The sequence below is a fragment of the Musa acuminata genome, chromosome BXJ3-1 (assembly GCF_036884655.1).
Source record: "Musa acuminata AAA Group cultivar baxijiao chromosome BXJ3-1, Cavendish_Baxijiao_AAA, whole genome shotgun sequence".
In the NCBI taxonomy this organism is placed as follows: Eukaryota; Viridiplantae; Streptophyta; class Magnoliopsida; order Zingiberales; family Musaceae; genus Musa; species Musa acuminata.
Genome location: NC_088349.1, coordinates 8248414 through 8267856, shown reverse-complemented (window position 1 = coordinate 8267856; position 19443 = coordinate 8248414). Strand labels below are relative to the sequence as shown.

The window sequence follows — 19443 nt, the reverse complement described above, 5'->3', positions numbered from 1 at the left end:
TGGTGCCATTGTTGGACTATTATTCCAATGGCATCACTCAATCCAATACGTTGTGACCACCACCACCACCACCACCGCCGCCACCACCGCCACGCCATCGCCGCTCATTATATACTTGTCATAAAAAAGAGCATCGGAATATCAACCAGAATATCGGTGACAACCACTGATTTCTAACTTTTTTTGTATATTGTATAATTATTTTATAAAATCGTTTTTATCATTATTTTTCATGAAAGAATTTTTTCCTAGAAATTTGAAATTCAATAAATACGTGAATTCCAATTTTTCTTGTCAATTTGTCACATATCTTTCTTTGATGTGTTTCATATCATTCATAATCTCGATTAATATATATATATATATATAAAAAGAATTTTGAAATGGAAGAAAAAGAAACCATATGTTAGTGTCATGCCCCCATAAAATATGAAGATGTATAGATAAATAAATAAATAAATAAAATGCTATAGAACAATACATTATTACGTTATACAAGTTAGTTAGTGACTTTTATATTTAATAATCTAAATTTAATTTAAACCTATATTTAAAAATAAATTTGAAAAATTATATTATATTAAATTTTGATTAATATTATTTGACCTTATCATTTCAAAAATTGAAAAAAACCCAAACATATCAATAATATATTTATTCGGAATTAATTTATATTTTTATTTATTATTATTATGATTTATATACATTAAAATTAGATTTGTATTATGATTTTTTTTTTCTAATTCGACTTCTATTATGATTTATATAAATTACAATGCCAAGAAAGTAAACTAATTAGTCCTCTACAAATTGGGGACATCATATGGCGAGAAAGGAGTTAGGTTTCTATCATGTGTTTTGATGCTCTATAAATAGAGCCGAGCGCTACGCGTCGAAACAGAGCCAGAAAGAGAGAGAGAGAAGAGAGAGAGAGAGAACCGTGTTGCGGACATGGAAGTGGAAGGCGGCGTCAAGGTAGGAGGAGGGGAGAAGGAGAAGGTCGGTGGCGCGGTGCAGCAGGTCAACGGGGGCCTGACGAACGATGGCTTATCGGCCATCATGCCCGGGTGGTTCTCCGAGATCAACCCCATGTGGCCAGGTCGGGCTCCCTTTATCTGGAATCGTTTTGATTCCCCTGCTTCGGGTTGCGTTCTATTTGGATTGAGATTTCTACTGTCTTTTTGGCTTGCTAAACATTGCTGGGTGTGGGAGCGAAGTGCTTGTAATCGTAGCTATGAAAGCGAGGGAGATGCCGATCTACATACGTCTTTTGTTACCCTGTTTTTTGCACTCAAAATTCTTTGTCTTTTATTTCAAGATTCTGTTTTTGTTGTTTGTTTCTATTTGGAATTTGTTATCTGAATTTCTGATGATTTATCTTCTACGGATCGTGCTATTTAGATTGTTGTCTCAGGGTTTTAGTTGCCGTGATTGAGGTGTCTACTATTTTTTGGCTTGCTAAACATTGATGACTAGAGGGGGTGGAAGAACATGCCAGTGTATCTATGAAAGCGAGAGATGTCTATCGCCCTAGATAGGTTTTTGGACATTGTTTTTTGCACTATAAAAAAATCGCCTTTGTATTTTTTTAAGATTCTGTTTTCTTTACCTTTTTGTGCTTTCACAGGGGATATATGTGTTTCTATCCGTTATTTGTTGTGTGTCAAAAAAGATTGATCGATTTATTTTTAATTGGTCTATCTGTTTTTTTATCTTTGATAACTCGGTAGATGATCGTTAGACATTACCATTTTGCCTATCTTGGATGATTCTGTTGATATTTCTCTTTGTTTTCTGCATTGTAGCGTTGATTTAGCTCGTCTGCCCATTTGGCTGGGAGATTGCCGTTCATGTTTTCTCTAGTAAATAGTTGAGGAAATCTGGATAAGCTTACTGAAATCTTATGTTTCTTTGCTTTGATAATGACGTCTTTGAACCAATGTCTTTGTATAGAGCTTGTAGTTCACTTCAGCATTTTAGATAATTTACTTTTTTTCCAGATTCTGTGCGTTAGTGGTTCTAGTCTATTTGGTTTCAAGCTGTAGACTGGTCCTTTATTGGAACACTTGAATGTCGGCAATTTGGTAATAGCTTCATGCTATGTAAAACTGGTTCTCGAAATGTTCGTGTTGCTTTCTGTAGTGGCCAAAGATTTAGGAGTATACCTATGGTGCCAACTGACTAACAAGCCACATCTCTGAGGGTAGTTTAAGATCCTCCAAATGAGATGAAAATAAAAATATGAAGGTTATATATTTTCATGCTTACGAACCTTACATGGCCATACTGCCTCCTGTTAGTTATATTTGTTTGTGTACCATCTGAACAAAATTTGATGGCTCATTTTGTCTCTTCCTATAGTTTCCATTGGGAAACATGCAAGATTTTAATTATATATATTTTTTCCTGATATCCTATAGAGTAGTTGATCCAGAAGAAAACTTGGACGATCCTTTTGGATTATTCGGTGGGAAGTTACATGCTGGATGTGAAAATAATGGTGTTCTAGAAATCTGGAAGTATTTAAATTTTCTATATAACTTAAAAAGTGAACGTTTGAAGGTAAAGATTGTCAAAAAGCATAAAAAATGTATGAAATCATACTGGTAGCTTATATTGTTCAACAGTTAGTATGTAAGTTTTTGCACTGCTATTTGCAGGAGAGGCCCACTCGTTAAAAGTGGAGAAGGTCTTATTTCAAGGAAAATCAGACTTCCAAAATGTTGTGGTGTTTCAGGTACTCTATCCAAGTAAACAATCTTAATTCTGGTGTTAACATGATAAATATCCCAATTTTGTGATCGCATTTGCTACTTCTAATGTTATTTTTAATGTCAGTCTTCCACTTATGGGAAAGTTCTCGTCTTGGATGGGGTCATTCAATTGACAGAGAGGGATGAGTGTGCTTACCAAGAAATGATTACTCATATTCCACTTTGCTCTATCCTGAACCCTAAAAAGGTTTATTTCTGAACTTTGAGTTACATATATTTCGTGCAAATTCTGTAGCTTTCTCTTGAAACCATGAAAATTCATTTTCTTTTCCCATAGTGCTATATAGCTGCTACATAAAATGGAGAAGATCTTAGTTAGTATTCCAACTTATGGTGCTATCCATCTGATGAAAAGATAATGAACATCTCATTTTGTTCTCTCTTTGACTCTTTGTTTAAATGGTTGGATTGTTAAAATAGTAAATTACTAGTTCTGCCACATTGACGGCCATGCCATAAGGGAGCCAATGGTTGATAAGTTCTTTGAGCTATATAGTTTGAAATTTTGTATATTATGGGATCCATTAAACTTGACCGTTTGGTGGCTATGGTGAATTTGTTCTTTTGCCACTACAAACATACAATCTGACAAGAACTTTAGTTTTTTGATACATTTTGTTGTGTATTCATAGTTGGATTAAAATGTCATCATTCCAGGTTCTGGTCATTGGAGGCGGTGATGGTGGTGTTCTACGAGAAGTATCACGTTATTCTTCTGTGGAGCAAATCGACATATGTGAAATTGATAAAATGGTTATAGATGTGAGTAGATCATACTTGTTACTTTTTAGTACCTGTAGCTTTTGCTCATAAGCCTATTCTAATGCTTTAATTTGGTGTTCTTCATAATTCGGAGTGCATAAAAAATACATGGATGTAGATATCTGGCTTTATTGGAATGAAGGTCACTCTAAAACACTGCAAATAACATTCTCCAAGATCCTCTTTGTAGTTATATTTATTGAGAATCTACCGGCAGACAATCTGTATTGGAACCTGTTTGCTGGTACGCTCATGATGCTGCTGAAACTTTTTACAGAAGATTAGGGCTTTCTACTAATTGTCCTTTTCTACTATTTTTCCCTTTAACACAATACTTAAAGGTTGGATAATCTTTAGACAAGCTAAAGATTTGCTACTCATATCTTTTCATGTAATTTTCTCGAAGCATACCATTGTGCGCAAAGGTCCTAATTTAATTTTATTTAACTCCTTCACAAACATCCATCAAGCACCAACTGGTGCATGAATGGTCATCCTGAATATTCTTTTGATGGCCTGGATTTATTTTAAGACGGGGATCCACGAAATAACTCAACACCATGCAGCTTTTAGTAAATTTTACAGAGCTATATCTATGTACTATTTCAATAGTCACTTAGGTGTTTGATGATATCTGCAGTTCCTGTCTTATGGATCTGAGTTCCAAAGGACAATTTCATTTGCAATCGACATTCACTAGACAATCTGTTACCTCTTTCCACGAATCCACAGTAGTTTGATTTTTATTGAAAGATCTGGCTCCAATAGGTTTGATGCTCACCTAGGGTTTCTAATAGCTGCAATTTGCTAAATCGGAACTATTAATTATGACACAAGTGAACCAGGCATATATAGATTGTAGCAAATTCAAATCAACTTTACAAGTCTGAGAATCATTTCCATGGATCAACTTGGTTGCCTGAACCTTCAATTTACTTCTCATATTCATCTTGTTAATAGAAAATAAAAACTTCTATACTGTATTTATTCAAGAATTTTTTTGACACAAAAAGATAAGGTCAAATGGATTTAGCAAAAAGCTGGAGCAGAGTGTGTTGCTGCTAAGTTAAATAACAAACGATAACTATTAAAAGTAACTAAATCATGATAGCACTGCATGAAGAAGATTTTCGACTAATCTTAGTGATGCTGATTCAAATGACTCTTCTTGTGGAAGCTATACGTGACTTTTCCTCCATCTCACATTTGGGGATGGAATGTGAGGATGACTTGTTACCAGATAAGACTGTGTATATTTTTTTTCTTCTGTTCAATAGATCACATTATTTGGGACATTTGGCTTGTTGTTGCTGCCGTAGATTGCATTAAATCTCTTATATGCTTTTTATGACTTAAAATATCATGTAAAAGTTAATTATTTTTTTCATTTTTGTTTGACTTCTTATTTAAAATAGGTTTCTAAGGAATTCTTCCCCAACATGGCTGTTGGATATGAAGATCCTCGTGTGACTCTTCATGTTGGTGATGGTAAGTAACTTATGGCAATTGTTATACAATTATTCTGCTCAAGTTGGTGAGAAATGTTATGATCAGACCATTTGCCTAGTCTTTAACCTGTAATTGCTTCCTCGAATGTGACTAAGCCAAGTGTTCAGTGCTTGCGTCAACTATTTATTGTGGTATCAGCCCATATCATATATATGAATTCCAATATGACCTAATAATTTTGAGCAAGGGTCAGCGTCTTTTTCTAATTGGACCCTATGGTAACATTTGCAAATTTTTTTATCGATATGCATGTCATATCACTGGCTTTTGGACTTCACAACAAAATTATATGTGTAATTTAGCTATTGGCTTAACCTTGTTGATATATGCAACATTGAATTTATTCTCAGTTTAGTTGATTTCGTTGTTCCAAAACATGTAGGAGTTGCATTCCTAAAGAACGTTCCTGAAGGTACTTATGATGCGATCATTGTGGATTCTTCTGATCCAATAGGTAAGATCTATGATTTTCTTTTTTCACTGTTGCTTCCTGAGGTTGTCTTACTTCTTTTATTTGTTTGATCAGGTCCCGCTAAAGAACTTTTCGAGAAGCCTTTCTTCGAATCGGTTGCCAATGCTCTTCGTCCAGGAGGAGTTGTATGCACTCAGGCAGAAAGCATATGGCTTCATATGCACATAATTGAAGACATTGTTTCTAATTGTCGCCAAGTTTTTAAGGGCTCTGTGAGTTATGCTTGGACAACAGTACCTACATATCCAAGGCATGAACAAATCTATATTTTCTCTTTTTTCGAGCAGTCTACTCTCTTGTTAGTTATTTAGGAAAATAGTTTCATGTTGCACTCTTGATTTGTGAATTCAGCGGAGTGATTGGCTTCATGCTTTGCTCCACCGAAGGGCCACCTGTTGATTTCCAACATCCTGTGTACAACATAGATGAGGCTGAGAATTCCAACAAGTCCGTAGGACCTTTAAAGTTCTACAACTCTGAGGTACCTCTCATTCTAAACTTTTCTTCAATGTTTTCTCCATCTTTTTTTCTTAGCAATCTCTGTTGCCTTTCCCAGATTCATTCTGCTGCATTTTGCTTGCCGTCTTTCGCGCGGAGGGTTATTGATTCTTAGACGAGCTAATGACACCATTGCGAAGATCAGACCAGACAGACCCTGATGAGAAGATCGAGACTTCTACTTCACTCAGGAAACTTCATTTCTCTGCACTCTCAGTTGGATCATTCATGGTAGCTGTGTACTTTCGGATATGGGGTTTCTCTTTTGGTCCGAGTGTCGGTGTTGGAAGCGACATCGACTTGATTATCAAATTGCTATAAAAATATCTAGATATTTATATTTTACGAACGATTTATTGCATCCATGGATATTGTTTACTTATATTTTATTTTATCAAATGGATATTTTTGACACAATAACTAATACAGCTTTGGAGTATTATCAAATGAATGACTGGTCTTGTACTCTCCTTCAAATCCCTCATATGTCAAATGTGTGTTTGAGGGGCCATGGAATTTGTTCTGCAGTGTGGGCAGCTTAAAATTTGCATGATTGCTATGTTAACATTGACAATCTGTTTGCATTTGGTTGGTTTTGTTGAACTCAAGATTTTATAGGATTGAAATCTCTACCCATTGCAATTTGGTGAGGCTGTGGTTTGTGGTCTAAACCCCCGTCTTATTTGCCTTCTTTGTTCTCATGCTCTTGATTTATAATTTTAGCTGTATACTGCAGGAGGATGTTGGGTTGCATTAATGCTGATCAAGTGTGGAATTAATTGCTAATGAACCAAACCATATCTGTGAATTATTTGTGATCAAGCTGAAATATGACTCTACTCACTTGAATAGAAGAAAACTGTCGAGAGTGCATGAGATCAGCCTAAATAATCTAAATACATTAGCATTTATCATTCACAAATACATGGGATGATACGGTCAATATTCTTTACCAACTATATTACTTCATATAATTAGACTTATTTAGTATTTTAATATTTATATATTTAAAAATTATATTAGGATCTTTATATTTATGAAAGTAAAATATTTAATTTTTTTTTATTTTATCGACTCTAATAATAAAAAATATCGTAATATTTATCGCGTGTTAATTCTGCTTCATTTTGATTTATGATGTGTGGTATTTTTATTAATAAAATTAAATATTTTTTTTCTTAAATACAGAGATATAATCTATAATTAACCCATCAAAATATAAGAAAATAAATTTTCTCTTATCATCGTCATTATTATTATTATTATTATTATTATTATTATTATTATTATTATCATCATCATCATCATCATCATCATCATCATCATCATCATCATCATCATCATCATCATCATCATCATCATCATCATCATCATCATCGAGAACAAAAACACCCACAGGCGTCGGGGTGACTCGAACAGCGGGTCAAAGTGAAAACAAGCGAAAACCGACGCGTCGCGATCTCGAAGCGTTGCTCGCATCTCCCCTTCCCTCCTCGTCTCCTGTGGGTTTCAGGCCCACAAAAGAGGCGCCCCACCATAAATCCTACCATATCGATCGCCTCCCCCGACGCCGATCCTTTCGACTCGATCGGTTTCCCGAGATCCATGTCACGTCTTAATCTTTACGGCATAGCACGATGCCAATGTTCGTTCCAGTTCAAGGTCAGCCGATTTCTTGCCTCCTGTTCTTTCGTGTGTGAATCAATTGGTAATGGCCTTTGTAATAGTCCATCATGCGCTTCGAGATTTCTCTTTCCAGCTTAATCTTTTATGCGGGGATTGGTGGGAATTCTTGTTATGACATGTTCTGCTGCTTCCACCTACGGTCGCGATTGATATTTTATGCGCGATAAGTTGTAATTCATCTTTACCTGGTGGTCAATTCTCTTTTGCGGTAGGCTCGACGGGAACGGAATTCTTGCCCTTCACTTGTTCGATGAAATGACAGCAAAGTCTCCAATCTTCGTTATTCGGAGGCATCTTCCCATCTGGGTCTCCCTAAATTATCGTTCTTACACAATTGCAAGTGCGGCACTTGTTCAGGGTCCTCCCAAAGATGACAAAGACGCTCCAGATTCTGCTGAGTTTGTATCTGCGGTACAGGTGCTTAAGAATCGGCTTCATCCCGACAGACTTGTTCATGTCTTGGATTCTACATCTGATGTGACCTTGGCTCTTAAGGTGTTTAAGTGGGCTTCGAGGCAGAAAAGGTTCCAGCAGACAGCTGAGACTTATGCCCATATGATTTTTAAGTTGGGAATGGTGGGAGATCAGGAAGAAATGGAGGTTCTTTTGAACGAGATGGTTAATTTACAACTTCAAAATATAGAACAGACCTTTGATTACTTGATCCATGCATTTTGTAAAAATTATAGGCCTGTAGAAGCTTTACAGGTTTTCAAAATTTCAAATTTGGCAAAACACAGGTTATCAGTCTCAACATGCAACACATTATTAGATGCTTTTGCTTCACAGGGTGGAAATTTTTGCTCGTTGATGTTTGTCTATAAGGAAATGGTCAAAGCAGGGATTCTTCCAGATGTTGAAACATTGAATCACTTAATAAAGGGTTTATGTGACATTGGGTGCTTGGACTTAGCGCTAACCCAGTTTCATAGGATGGATAAGAAGCAGTGCTTTCCAAACAGCCAGACATTTGAGATACTCATTAAAGCTCTTTACACTAGTGAACGAGCAGACAAAGCAGTTGAGTTATTGAATCAGATGCTGGATCTACAAATCTCTCCACATTTTGATTTCTATAATAGTATTATACCTCTTCTTTGCAGCATCAACAGATTCAAAGAAGTCATTAAGTTGCTTAGAATTAGGGAAGATGCAGGTGGCAATCTGGATTTACATTTGTATAGCTATCTGATTAATTGTTTGTCTGCCAATCAACAAATAGAGAGTGCTGTAGAACTTATTCGTAAAATCACAAACTCAGGCCTTGCTCCTTTAACTAATATGTACATGGATATTGTGGATGGTTTCTGCAACATTGGGAAGTTCACTGAAGCCATGAGCTTCCTGGATGAAGGGCGAGTTTTGGAAATCGAGCCTTACAACACCTTGCTCAAAGGTTTCTGCAATGTCAGCAGATATCAGGAGGCAACTGTTTACTTGAAGAAAATAGCTGAAGGGGGTTTGACTAATGTTTTATCGTGGTATATTCTTATAAAAGGACTTTGTGAGGAAGGGCTTGTCAGAAAAGCATTTCAAGTTATGGGAAGAATGATTATTTCTTCTTCTTCTTCTTCTTTTGTGGTTGATGGAACTATTTATTCTGCTATTATAACTGGGTACTGTAAGATCGGTGCATATGAGAATGCTTTAAGTATCTTTAGACTGTCCTGTTTGTATGACCTCTCTTTAGATTCAGAGTCATGCTCGCAGTTGATTGAGGGTTTGTGTGTTGTGAAGAAGATCCAAGAATCTGCTGAGGTATTTTACCACATTATTGGTAAAGGTGATTTGCTTACTAGTAATGCACTAAGTGAATTAATTCAAGGCATCTGTCACAATGGAAAGGTGCAGGAAGCCATCAAAGTGCGTTCTCTCGCTGTTTTTAATGGCTCATCTTCTAATTCAGTCACAATTTCCATAATATTGCTTGGTCTCTTAGATTTGAACAAGGAAAAAGATATCTTAACATTCCTTTCCCAGATTTTGGTTGAAGGATGTGCATTGGATGTGAAGACATACTGCATTCTCATTCATAGCTTGTGTTCCAAGTTTATGATGAGAGAGGCTGCAATTTTGTTCAACCAAATGGTTCATGAGAGCTTTATTCCTAACTCTGAAACACTTGAGCTACTCGTGGTTAGACTGGCAAGATGTTCGCAATTGCATTTGGTCATGCATAGTTTAGATAGCCTGATCAAGAAATGTGGACTACTAAGTCCCACAATGTGTAACGCAGTAATATATAGTCTCATGAAAGAGGGACACAAGCATGAGGCCTGTAACTTTTTGGACACAATGCTTGATAAAGGGTGGGTCCCAGATGCTGAGACCCATGTTTTGCTTGTTGGAAATAATAATAAAGATGGGAGGAATGAAAATGATGATGTATTTAAAGCTCTTGGTGATGACAAAGTGAGCAAAATATTAGCTGAGGGGCTGGAAGATTTTGGCAATCACATGGCTTTGAGATGAATAGTGCCCTATAGCATATACTTTCCTCTTCTGAATTCTTTTCAAGTCTAGGCAGTTTTGAAAGATTGCTCTTTGATTTCCATGAGCCGAACTGCAACTTCAAATTGGAATTTTACTTGACCATGAGGAACTCTTTGATATTGGATGGCAAATATGTCTCTCAAACTTCTTTTTGAAGATTGGGGTTACTCTGGCTGGGAACTTGTCATCAATTTTGGGGGGCTGGTGATAAACCCATAGTTGATCACTAGATGTCAAATTCTCATTGTGCCGTATTGATTTTAATTGGTGCTCTGTAGCTCAAACCTATATGGGAAACGTTCTTAAGAGAGAATTATGACTACCATGACAAAATATGTCATTCTCGAGTGATATATAATCTGCAATTCTGCATGCGACCTTATTCGAGTTTGAAATCAGATTTTCATTTGTGATTTCCTGTCAATATCAAAAGTTGCAAAGTGAGAGTGCTGAACTCTGATGATGCTTCACTGAAACCCAGATATTGCAGCATCCTTTAGCCTTATGATTTGTGGGATTTTTTAGTATGGCAATGTGGCTGAAAAATGGTTAATTCATATGGCCTCATAATTCATCAGGTACTAGAACAGGCTATGTTGCGGTGTGTTGGAATAGGCTTCCAACTTTTGGTCGGTTGCATCATAATCATCACTCAGACTGATGGATGCCCTATTTGTAAGCTCTAGATTGGCTCACCTAATCATATCTTCTTTAAATGCTTCTTTCCTCAAACCTTTTGGGATGAACTCCAGTTTAAGTTTGGCCTCCACCATCAATTTTTTGAGTTTTGGAATCAAGGACCTGGCTGGAAGAAAGCAGAGGTTTTGACAAACCTAATTCCAAATGGATTCTCAGCCTCATCTCTATTGGATTGTGGACTCTTTGGTTGAACAAGAATGAAGCCAAACATTGTCACCACGAGGCCAGGCCTTCCAACCTTAGTTCTGAGCAGAACAATAGGCAGAATGACAGTATCAGTCTCTGCACCTGTAGGGAACATGACCTCACTCTGGAATGTGATGGATCTCTCACTCTGTCCTGATGCAGGTATTTAATTTATAGTCGAAGACTCTACCAACTCAGTAAAGGTGGCTGTTTACGCTCACTGTAAATCTCATACTGCCTTGGAGGCTGAAGGTCTAGCAATATCTGAAGGGCTGAAGTCTGCAGAGTAGGCGAACATGTCTAAAATTTTGGGCTGCACAGATGCAACTGACATGGTTAATTTTGTTAATGGGGTCAAGGGCACTCATTGGCACCTGAAAGCTATTGTCTCTAACATAGCAGAGCATTGCTAAAGGTTGCAGGTAGTTTAAGTTAGCTTTCTTTTCAGGAACCTTAACTTAGCTTTCTTTTCAGGAACCTTAACTTGTGCAGAACTTGTCGGTTACCTTCTTTTTGGACTTCTGATGAGCCTCTCTCATCATTGTTCTGTAATATTCCTCTGCAAGTAATGAATGCTTTTTCTTTAAAAAAAACATCAGGGTGCTTACTTTTTGGGACTTGTCTTCCATTTTCCATTTGGCATGTCTTAGTTGCCTTTAATACAAGGAAAATGTTATAGCTTTGTTCCAGCAAATTCTGTGATCATGCGCTGGTTGAACTAATTATTGTGCTACTGGTCATGCACAAAATTTTCAATTTGAGTAAAATTGATGTTGTAAAGATCATTCATTTCTTCCATGTTCTTCATGCAGGGAGCAAAGATATGGTAATTCCCATGATACCTTACTGATTCAGGTTTTTGACTTCCTGACTGGATGTGTAGAGCCCTATCTAGACGAGAACTGGAGTCACACTGCCTCTTGAATTTAACAATCGTTGTTGTTCGACTTGTTTGTACAATAAATAGCACTTATATGGCTGGTTTAGTTCAGCATTTGACGAAAAAGAAGCTTGGAGATGTGGCAATGGCAGCTTTGATTGTTCATGGGAAGCTATTTAGACACTTCCACATGCGGTTATGTGCAGCATAACGATTCATTCTTTAATAGATACGTGAAAGATTTGGTTGATTCATTTTCTATTTCATAATCTCCAGAAGCGAATGTGACAGGTTTAATCGTATGTGACTCAGTTGCAACTCTACTAGAAGGTGATGACATCTCAATTATTGATGATCAAAATGAGCTATTCAATTGCCTGTAACAATTGCAGAAAATTGGTCTTCTGGATGAGGTGAAAGAAAATGAAAGCTCTCCTAAATCTTCATGTTCTTCCAAGAAAAAAGAGAGTAAATTTGCTGGCTTTCAGGCGCTGTCAGCTCATCTATCAGTATGTCCCCCAGGTAAAGCAGATTCCAAACAGAAGATTGCATTTTGCTTTCTAGGACCTCTAAGCCTTTAGGTAGATGCAAACTTATGGATTGTATAATGAGATTGTTTTATTTCCTTTTCTGGTACCATATGATGGATGAGGTTCTTTGAGTTAAACATCACAAATTCTACTGAAAGATACTTGTAACCAGTGAAAGTAGAGAAAGAAGTCCTTGTACTATGATTTTGCCATAAATTGTTCCAGTAATTATGCGAATATGACTGACAATGTCCGCTTTGGACAATCCCATCTCTGTAGTGGCTGGGTTGACTATCTCCTTTGCTCATACAAGCTGCAATATTTGTTTCACCATTAGAAGGGAATCAGATTAGCAATTTGATGCAAGCTGCTCCTTCTTCAATGGACTGTGTACACAAGTTGGAGATAATTTTCTACTATTAGATTGCCGTCTCTCCCTCACTTGAGGTTTGAGTTGTCTATGACTGAAGACGAAAGTTACTGATCATGAACAGGTTCTGTGACAGCTACGCTTCCTGACTGATTCAGGTCCTCCAGTTAAGGTTACATTCTCCCACAAAGTTGTGAAGCCTCTTCTTTTACAAGCATTGTGTAATCAAAAAGTTATTCACTGTTAATCAGTTTATTTCCAGGGATATGAAATCATGCCTCTGATGAAGAAGCATAAAACATATGAAGGGTGGAAGTCAACATCACCCAAGGTACGAATGGACAACAAACACATTTTTCAATATGCATACTATGCTACTAATTTGGGATGACTTGACTATGGCATATCTTCTACACATGAATTAATTGAAATTGAATTGAAGTCAACCTTTCTCAAAGGATGAGAAAAGGTAAAATAAGAGGTGGCGGGAAGCCAGTGGAAGCAAGGTGAACATTGAGTAGCTTCAAGCTATCTCGGAGAAGACTCATCATCCTCACCCTGTTTAAGAACAGAGCACAGCACCTGCTTGGAAATGTATGTCTCAAGTTCCCTTGAAACCTCTGTCAGTTTTGGATCGAAGCTGCTCCTGTACTTTTGAGGCCTTGGAGAAGGAGACCCTGAGAATCTCCGCCTGGGGCTGGAGAGACGTCTGCTTGGTGAACTTGGAAACCACCCCCTCGGGACAACAGGTGTCGTGTCTCTAAGGATCACCTTCTTCGCGTCTGGGTTCATCAATGGTCCCTGTTTCATCTCCAGCGGCAGTGGTTTCAGTGGTGATATGGACAGTCCAGTCGCTACCATGGGTGTCAATTTCTGTCTCATTCTCTCCCTTGCTCTCTCAGCTGCCATCAGTGTCTTCTCCTTGCTCATTTTGATCAGTTTCCACGGGTCGATGTGGAATTCTGTCTTCTTGTTTGGAGTTGAGGAGTCTGAATCTTTTTCGATTCTTATCGATAATCTTTGGGTGCTCTGCGAGTAGATGGAAATTTCTCCTTTCAAGTCACATGAAGATAGTCTCCTAGCTACAGAAAAATCAGGCATGTGGTGATCTTACTTGGCTCTTTTCAGATTTGTGACATCGGAACCGAGACAGCAGAGTGGGTCTTTCTGGTGAGTCTAAGTCATCACTTTCATCCGAAGATGAATACAACTCATCAAATGGATCAACCGACTGGCTTTGTTCTCTCATTGCCAGGATGTAATCGTATGTTCTCATTCCCTGCAGTCATAGTTAAAACAGATATTACACAAATTAGCAAAATCCAGAAGCAAGTCTAGCGGATTTCATTTTCTTTATCACTTGTGGTTCGACTTACTTTTAAGGTTTGAAATTATCTTCATGCCTGCTTTATATTCTTATTTATGTCAAACCTTTTCTATCAACTTCCCGAATTTAGTTCCCATCTAGCCAGAAGTTATTGTGTAAGCAATACTGTACATCTCTCCACATTATCTTTTGGGCAAACAACTTTATAAGGTCTTTTACGATAGATTTAGTTGATAAGCAACAAGGTTATGAATATTTGTTGAGGAGAAATAATCATCACAATTTATATAAAAAAATTAACTAATTTTATGCTTAAACAATCTTATAACATTAATGATTGTCATTGAATGTATCCTTTAGCATATCCTACCTGTGTAATTTAATTCAAATCCAAAATGAATTATGTGGTTCACCCAAAAAGATAATAATAAAAGATGTCAAAACTGATCTATTAATCAATAATAATCATTAAGAATGTTTTATTTTATGCAATTCACCATCCTATGATGTTTTCTTCTAGCACAATTTCTCAAGTAGAACTGTCTCAAGTGTGAAATTGTTTGTTCCAATGACTCGAAAGCACCATTGTGTTAAAATTTTTGTGGTTCACCCAAAAAAATATGATAATAAAAGATATCAAAACTGATCTAATAATCACTGAGATTGTTTCATTTTATGCAATTTCTAGTATGATGACAATGCAGGCAAGATTCAGTATGCAGCTTAGGGTTATGAAATAAGAAAGAGTTCTTCTTTGATTCTCAATGATAGATTACCTTTCTGATGAGAACTACATGAAAGAAAAATAGCTGCCCCAATGCTGCTGTGCTATATGCCGTCAGTAGCGCCAGAAACATCTGCAGAAACAGGAAGTTCATAATTATTAGAACACACTAACATCTTTGTTTCGAGGGAGATCCAAAACAGTTCAAGAGACTCGTAGGAAATAACTGATATTGCTGCAAGAACTCCTTTGGGAATCTCAGCATGGAGAATCTCTTTCGATTCGCTGGCGATCTCCTTTCCGTTGGTGAAGCAGCGAACGAAGACCACAAACGCAGTTCCGCCCTCTATGATGAGCTGCAGAATAGACAATTGCATGAACAACAGTTGAGAATGCAGACTGATGAAGCTCACATACATGATTCGTAGCTGTACCTACCATTAACAATGTGAGAAGCATGAGGAGGATGAAGGTGGTGTAGTTCTTTCTTCCGATACAGTTGTTGAGCCACTGCAAGAAAGCAATGTGTTGGTAGAGAGACACAAGTGGGTCATTTGAATCAGGATGGCTTGTGAGCTCCTCACCCTGCAATGGTGATCGAATCCGTCGACGCACCTGTCACAGCTCCGGCAATGCTTGCTGTGCTTCTTCACCTGCAAAATGAAGAGACGTCATGGATGAGAGAGATGGTTTCAAACAGAGGACCAAGAAAGGGTTGCTTTTTGCCAAAGTGAACCTCCAAGTCACAGAGAGTGCAGAATGTGATGTCGTCGTCCTTCCGATCGGGCATTGTGGCGGCGTCTTCGAGGAATACGAGAGGAAAGGAGAGGAGGGGCTGCATTTGGACGTTCGGGTGCCATGGATCCAAGTACTTCCTCCTTATGCAGCGCCTGAGGATCCTGCCTTCTACCTTCCTGAAGAACCTCACCACCACCTGCCACAACATGAACCTGTAGTTCAGCTTCGGCAGGCCAGCGGACTTGCTTCGCCTCCGTTTCTTGGCGGCCGTCCTGTCCGATGGATCGATGGCAGTGCACCTCGTGTATAGGATCGCTACCGACAATGCCTGCAACAGAAGGATAGTACCGCTTTGGATTGCTCAAGAACAAGGCCGAATCGGAGCTGGGACTGATCTCTCACCGCGAAGAAGAAGAGCGTCAGGATCGTGTTCTTGAGAATTCTGTTCCCTAGAAAAGGTCCGAGGAAAACGAAGAAGGAGATCACCAGGAAACAGAACACAGCCATTCCCACAAACTGCATCATATCGACACTGTTACGTGAATCACTTGAACGAAATGGAGAATTACAGGGGAGTGGGAGAGGGTGGGAGACCTGGAGAGGATGGAGAGGGAGTTGCCAACCGTGGCGCCTCATGCTTGATTGATCTCGAGAAGTCGTCGTCGTCGTCGTCGACCAGAAGAGGTCTGTCTCTTGTTCCCCACCTTCTGCTCTGTGTAGTTTTCATGCTTTGCAGGCAACGGTCGACTTGGTGAGAGATTTCAAATTCGAAAGCTGGGTTCGGCTGCCTCCCGTTACCGTCAGGTAATTTTGTGCCACATAACCAATCCAAATCATTTAACAGGAGGAGGGAAATGCTTTAGAGGCACCCCACCGCAGCGAACCCAACAGGGACATCAGATGATCCGAACCGTCGATTTCACATCCACGGCTGATCGCATCGCGTTCTTGGTCGGCTTATTGCGTAGGTTGTCGTGCTTGGTGTTTTCTCTATGTGCCCGTCTTATCCGATTCGTTAACACGCTCCTAACCGCGGCCAAATGTTCCGTCTATCCAATTAATTGTTCGTGGTAGGGGCAATAAATAAATAAATATATATATATATGTATATGTATATATATATATATATGAATATGTATATATATATATGTATATATGTATGTATTTATATATGTATGTATTTATATATATATATATATGTGTGTGTATATACATATATGTGTATATATGTATATATGTATGTATGTATGTATCAACTTTGAGACTAATCTTCTTCCTAATCGAAGGAAAATTGAAACTTATCTTTACGTTCACTCCAAAATTTTAAAAATACTTTATCAACCTTAATAATATCAAAAAATCTAAATAATAAACATAAGATTTATATAATTAAATTTTATTTACTTATTTGAAGGAAGACAATCCCAATCGAGCACAAATCGTGTTGAGTAATCTCCTTTACATTTTCTCTCAAGAAATTAATAACAAAGTTTTGTCTGGTTTTTTATCATCAAAATTTAGAAATATATAAGATATTATATGAATTCTCGAAAAAAATTCATAGTTTAAGAAATTTCAACCCTAATTTTTCAAAATAGTAAAAGTAATCCTCTAACAACTTTTATCTTTTTCCCTTAATGATTGTATCTTCTCTTTCCACCTTTCTAATGAATCATGAACCTATTTAATCAATCTAAAACATAGATACGTTCAAAATAAATTATATTAAATAATTTACTGATATATATCAATTTATATTATTAAAAATAATATATTAATATATAAACTATGTTAAATTATTAAAATAATAAATAATAAATCTAAAACTAAATTTTTTTAACAATAAAGTCAAGAGTAATCCAATTATAATTAATTATATATTTTATCTAAATAAATATAAATATTAAATAATTTGTAAAAATGTTTTAAAAGCATAAAAATAAATTTGGAAGTTCTATATGGCAATTATTTTTTTTATTTTAAGTTTTTAAAAATAATTTATTTATTGATTATAACACTTAAAAAAATAAATTTATCCAAAAAATATCATATATAATATTAATGTCAAAAATAAATTATATTAAATAATTTACTCAATATATCATTTTATATTACCAAAAGATAACAAATATACATTTTTAAAATATAGTAAATAATAAATATAGTAAAGATAATCAATAATTTCTTAAAAAAATTTGATAATAAAGTAATTAATAATAATAATAATATTATTATTATTATTAATTACACATTAAAAAATATATATATACAAAGGCTTGGATTTTGTTAACAAAATTTTTGGGATATATTTTCACCTATTTAGAAGATCAAATGTTAAAAAACATTGTATGGATGTATCATATTTTTATGAAAATTTTTAAAAAAATGAAGAAATGAAAACGGTTCAAATGATGATAATATCAGAAAAATATATTTAAAAAATCAATAAAATATAAAAGGTGTCATAAATGTCAATCTTGGTGCCATTCAAATGTTTCATGAAAATCTTGTAACATTTTGATCGGTTATTATATTAGATGTAGTATTTTTAATCTCACCACAAAGATAATGTATCTAATACTCGGGTCTATCTTTTGTAGGCCAAATTTTTACCCTTGCCACCTATTTATATGCTCAAATAAGCTAAAAAATATTTGCAAGGATCCATTATATTTTGGTGAAAATAAAAAAATCCTTATATCAAATATATTATTATTTTTTTAAAGTCCTTATATCTGATATAAGGACTAGTTAAAATACTGTAAATTTTTTATGAAACTTTGAGTAAAATCAGATGAATATTTGTGTCATTTTTTTCTATTTTATAGATTTTTTATGATGTTTTTATATTATTCACTATTTAAATATTTTGTCTTGTTTTTATTTTCTTTATTTTTTTATTTTCATCAAATTATTTTTTAATATTTAAACTTCTAAATAGTTAAAAAAATTTATGGTAAAAATTTGTTCCATAAAAGGCAAGCCTTGCTATCAAATACACTATTTTTAGGGTAAGATTAAAAACTATGTATCTAATACAAGGACTAGTCAAAACCATTTAAATTTTTTATAAGTCTTTGCATTGCACCTAGATAGACATTTATGTTACTTTTTTCTATTTTAGATATATATTTTTATTTATTTGGCATTTGAATAATTTATTATTTTCCTATTTTTCTCTTTTTTTTTTACTAAAATATGATGGATCCTTATACTGTTTCTTAATATTTGAGTTTCTAAATAGATGATAAACTTATGGAAAAATTTTGGTCTACAAAAGGTAGGTCCTGAGATACATCGTTTTTGGGTGATAAAACATTAGAAGGATATGCTTTCAATTTCCACATGAAGTAAAATAGATATATATCAGTAAATTATTTAATATAATTTATTTTAAACCGATATAGGTTTTATATTAATTGAATCATTAAAAAGGTAAAGAGAGAAGATATAGTTTTTAAGAGAAAAAAAAGACAACTTTTTTAAGAGAAAAAAGATATTTATGGGGCAATCAAATCCTAATTTTTTAATTTATTTATAAAAATCTTTTTATTAGATGTCCAAATATGTCAACCGAATGTCATTATCTCATGCAACTAACTATGGAGTGGAGAGGATCTCGTTAGATTCTCTCAATAGCGTTCATGTCACTCTCATGTGGTTTCTCAGTCTAGTCTGTTGTATGTACAATCTATAATATAATGTCAGAATGAATGAATGAATGATCATATGCGTATTGGATCTCACTGAATGATCGCATGAATGAATGATCATATGTGGCTCCAAAGTGAGCTA

The 19443-nt window shown here is 35.7% G+C and overlaps 3 protein-coding genes across 9 annotated transcripts; 2 read left to right on the top strand and 1 right to left on the bottom strand.

Annotated features, from left to right (window-relative positions):
• Nucleotides 1–883: 883 nt before the first annotated feature.
• Nucleotides 884–6466, top strand: LOC135628934 (spermidine synthase 2-like). Its single transcript, XM_065135940.1, has 9 exons — nt 884–1099; nt 2661–2737; nt 2839–2961; nt 3432–3536; nt 4952–5024; nt 5428–5499; nt 5572–5767; nt 5869–5998; nt 6074–6466. The coding sequence occupies exons 1-9, from the start codon at nt 952–954 to the stop codon at nt 6128–6130; spliced, it is 981 nt and encodes a 326-aa protein (XP_064992012.1). The 5' UTR covers nt 884–951; the 3' UTR covers nt 6131–6466.
• A 968-nt stretch (nt 6467–7434) lies between these two features.
• Nucleotides 7435–14320, top strand: LOC135628125 (pentatricopeptide repeat-containing protein At1g09900-like). 7 transcript variants are annotated; one of them, XM_065134596.1, is made up of 4 exons: nt 7435–7677; nt 7914–11501; nt 11892–13031; nt 13122–14320. In XM_065134596.1, the coding sequence occupies exon 2, from the start codon at nt 7957–7959 to the stop codon at nt 10171–10173; it is 2217 nt and encodes a 738-aa protein (XP_064990668.1). In that variant the 5' UTR covers nt 7435–7677; nt 7914–7956; the 3' UTR covers nt 10174–11501; nt 11892–13031; nt 13122–14320. The 7 variants fall into 7 exon arrangements, with proteins under 7 accessions (XP_064990668.1, XP_064990665.1, XP_064990664.1 ...); XM_065134593.1 differs by having other exon boundaries at nt 7775–11501; XM_065134592.1 differs by having other exon boundaries at nt 7435–11501; nt 11892–12481; nt 12769–13031.
• On the bottom strand, nt 13388–16412 carry LOC103993846 (protein S-acyltransferase 18). Its single transcript, XM_009414050.3, has 9 exons — nt 16243–16412; nt 16051–16164; nt 15647–15976; nt 15495–15563; nt 15349–15420; nt 15138–15266; nt 14963–15043; nt 13974–14138; nt 13388–13888 (listed from the first exon to the last, which is right to left on the bottom strand). The coding sequence occupies exons 1-9, from the start codon at nt 16282–16284 to the stop codon at nt 13388–13390; spliced, it is 1503 nt and encodes a 500-aa protein (XP_009412325.2). The 5' UTR covers nt 16285–16412.
• Nucleotides 16413–19443: the final 3031 nt, after the last annotated feature.

Coding starts and splice junctions, on each gene's coding strand:
- LOC135628934 (XM_065135940.1), top strand. CDS start 952: ATGGAAGTGGAAGGCGGCGTCAAGGTAGGAGGAGGGGAGAAGGAGAAG. Junction 5,500..5,571: donor GGATTCTTCTGATCCAATAG/GTAAGATCTATG, acceptor TTGTTTGATCAG/GTCCCGCTAAAGAACTTTTC. Junction 5,999..6,073: donor TAAAGTTCTACAACTCTGAG/GTACCTCTCATT, acceptor TGCCTTTCCCAG/ATTCATTCTGCTGCATTTTG.
- LOC135628125 (XM_065134596.1), top strand. CDS start 7,957: ATGACAGCAAAGTCTCCAATCTTCGTTATTCGGAGGCATCTTCCCATC.
- LOC103993846 (XM_009414050.3), bottom strand. CDS start 16,284: ATGAGGCGCCACGGTTGGCAACTCCCTCTCCATCCTCTCCAG. Junction 16,165..16,242: donor TCCCTCTCCATCCTCTCCAG/GTCTCCCACCCT, acceptor GATATGATGCAG/TTTGTGGGAATGGCTGTGTT. Junction 13,889..13,973: donor ACAAATCTGAAAAGAGCCAA/GTAAGATCACCA, acceptor ATCTACTCGCAG/AGCACCCAAAGATTATCGAT.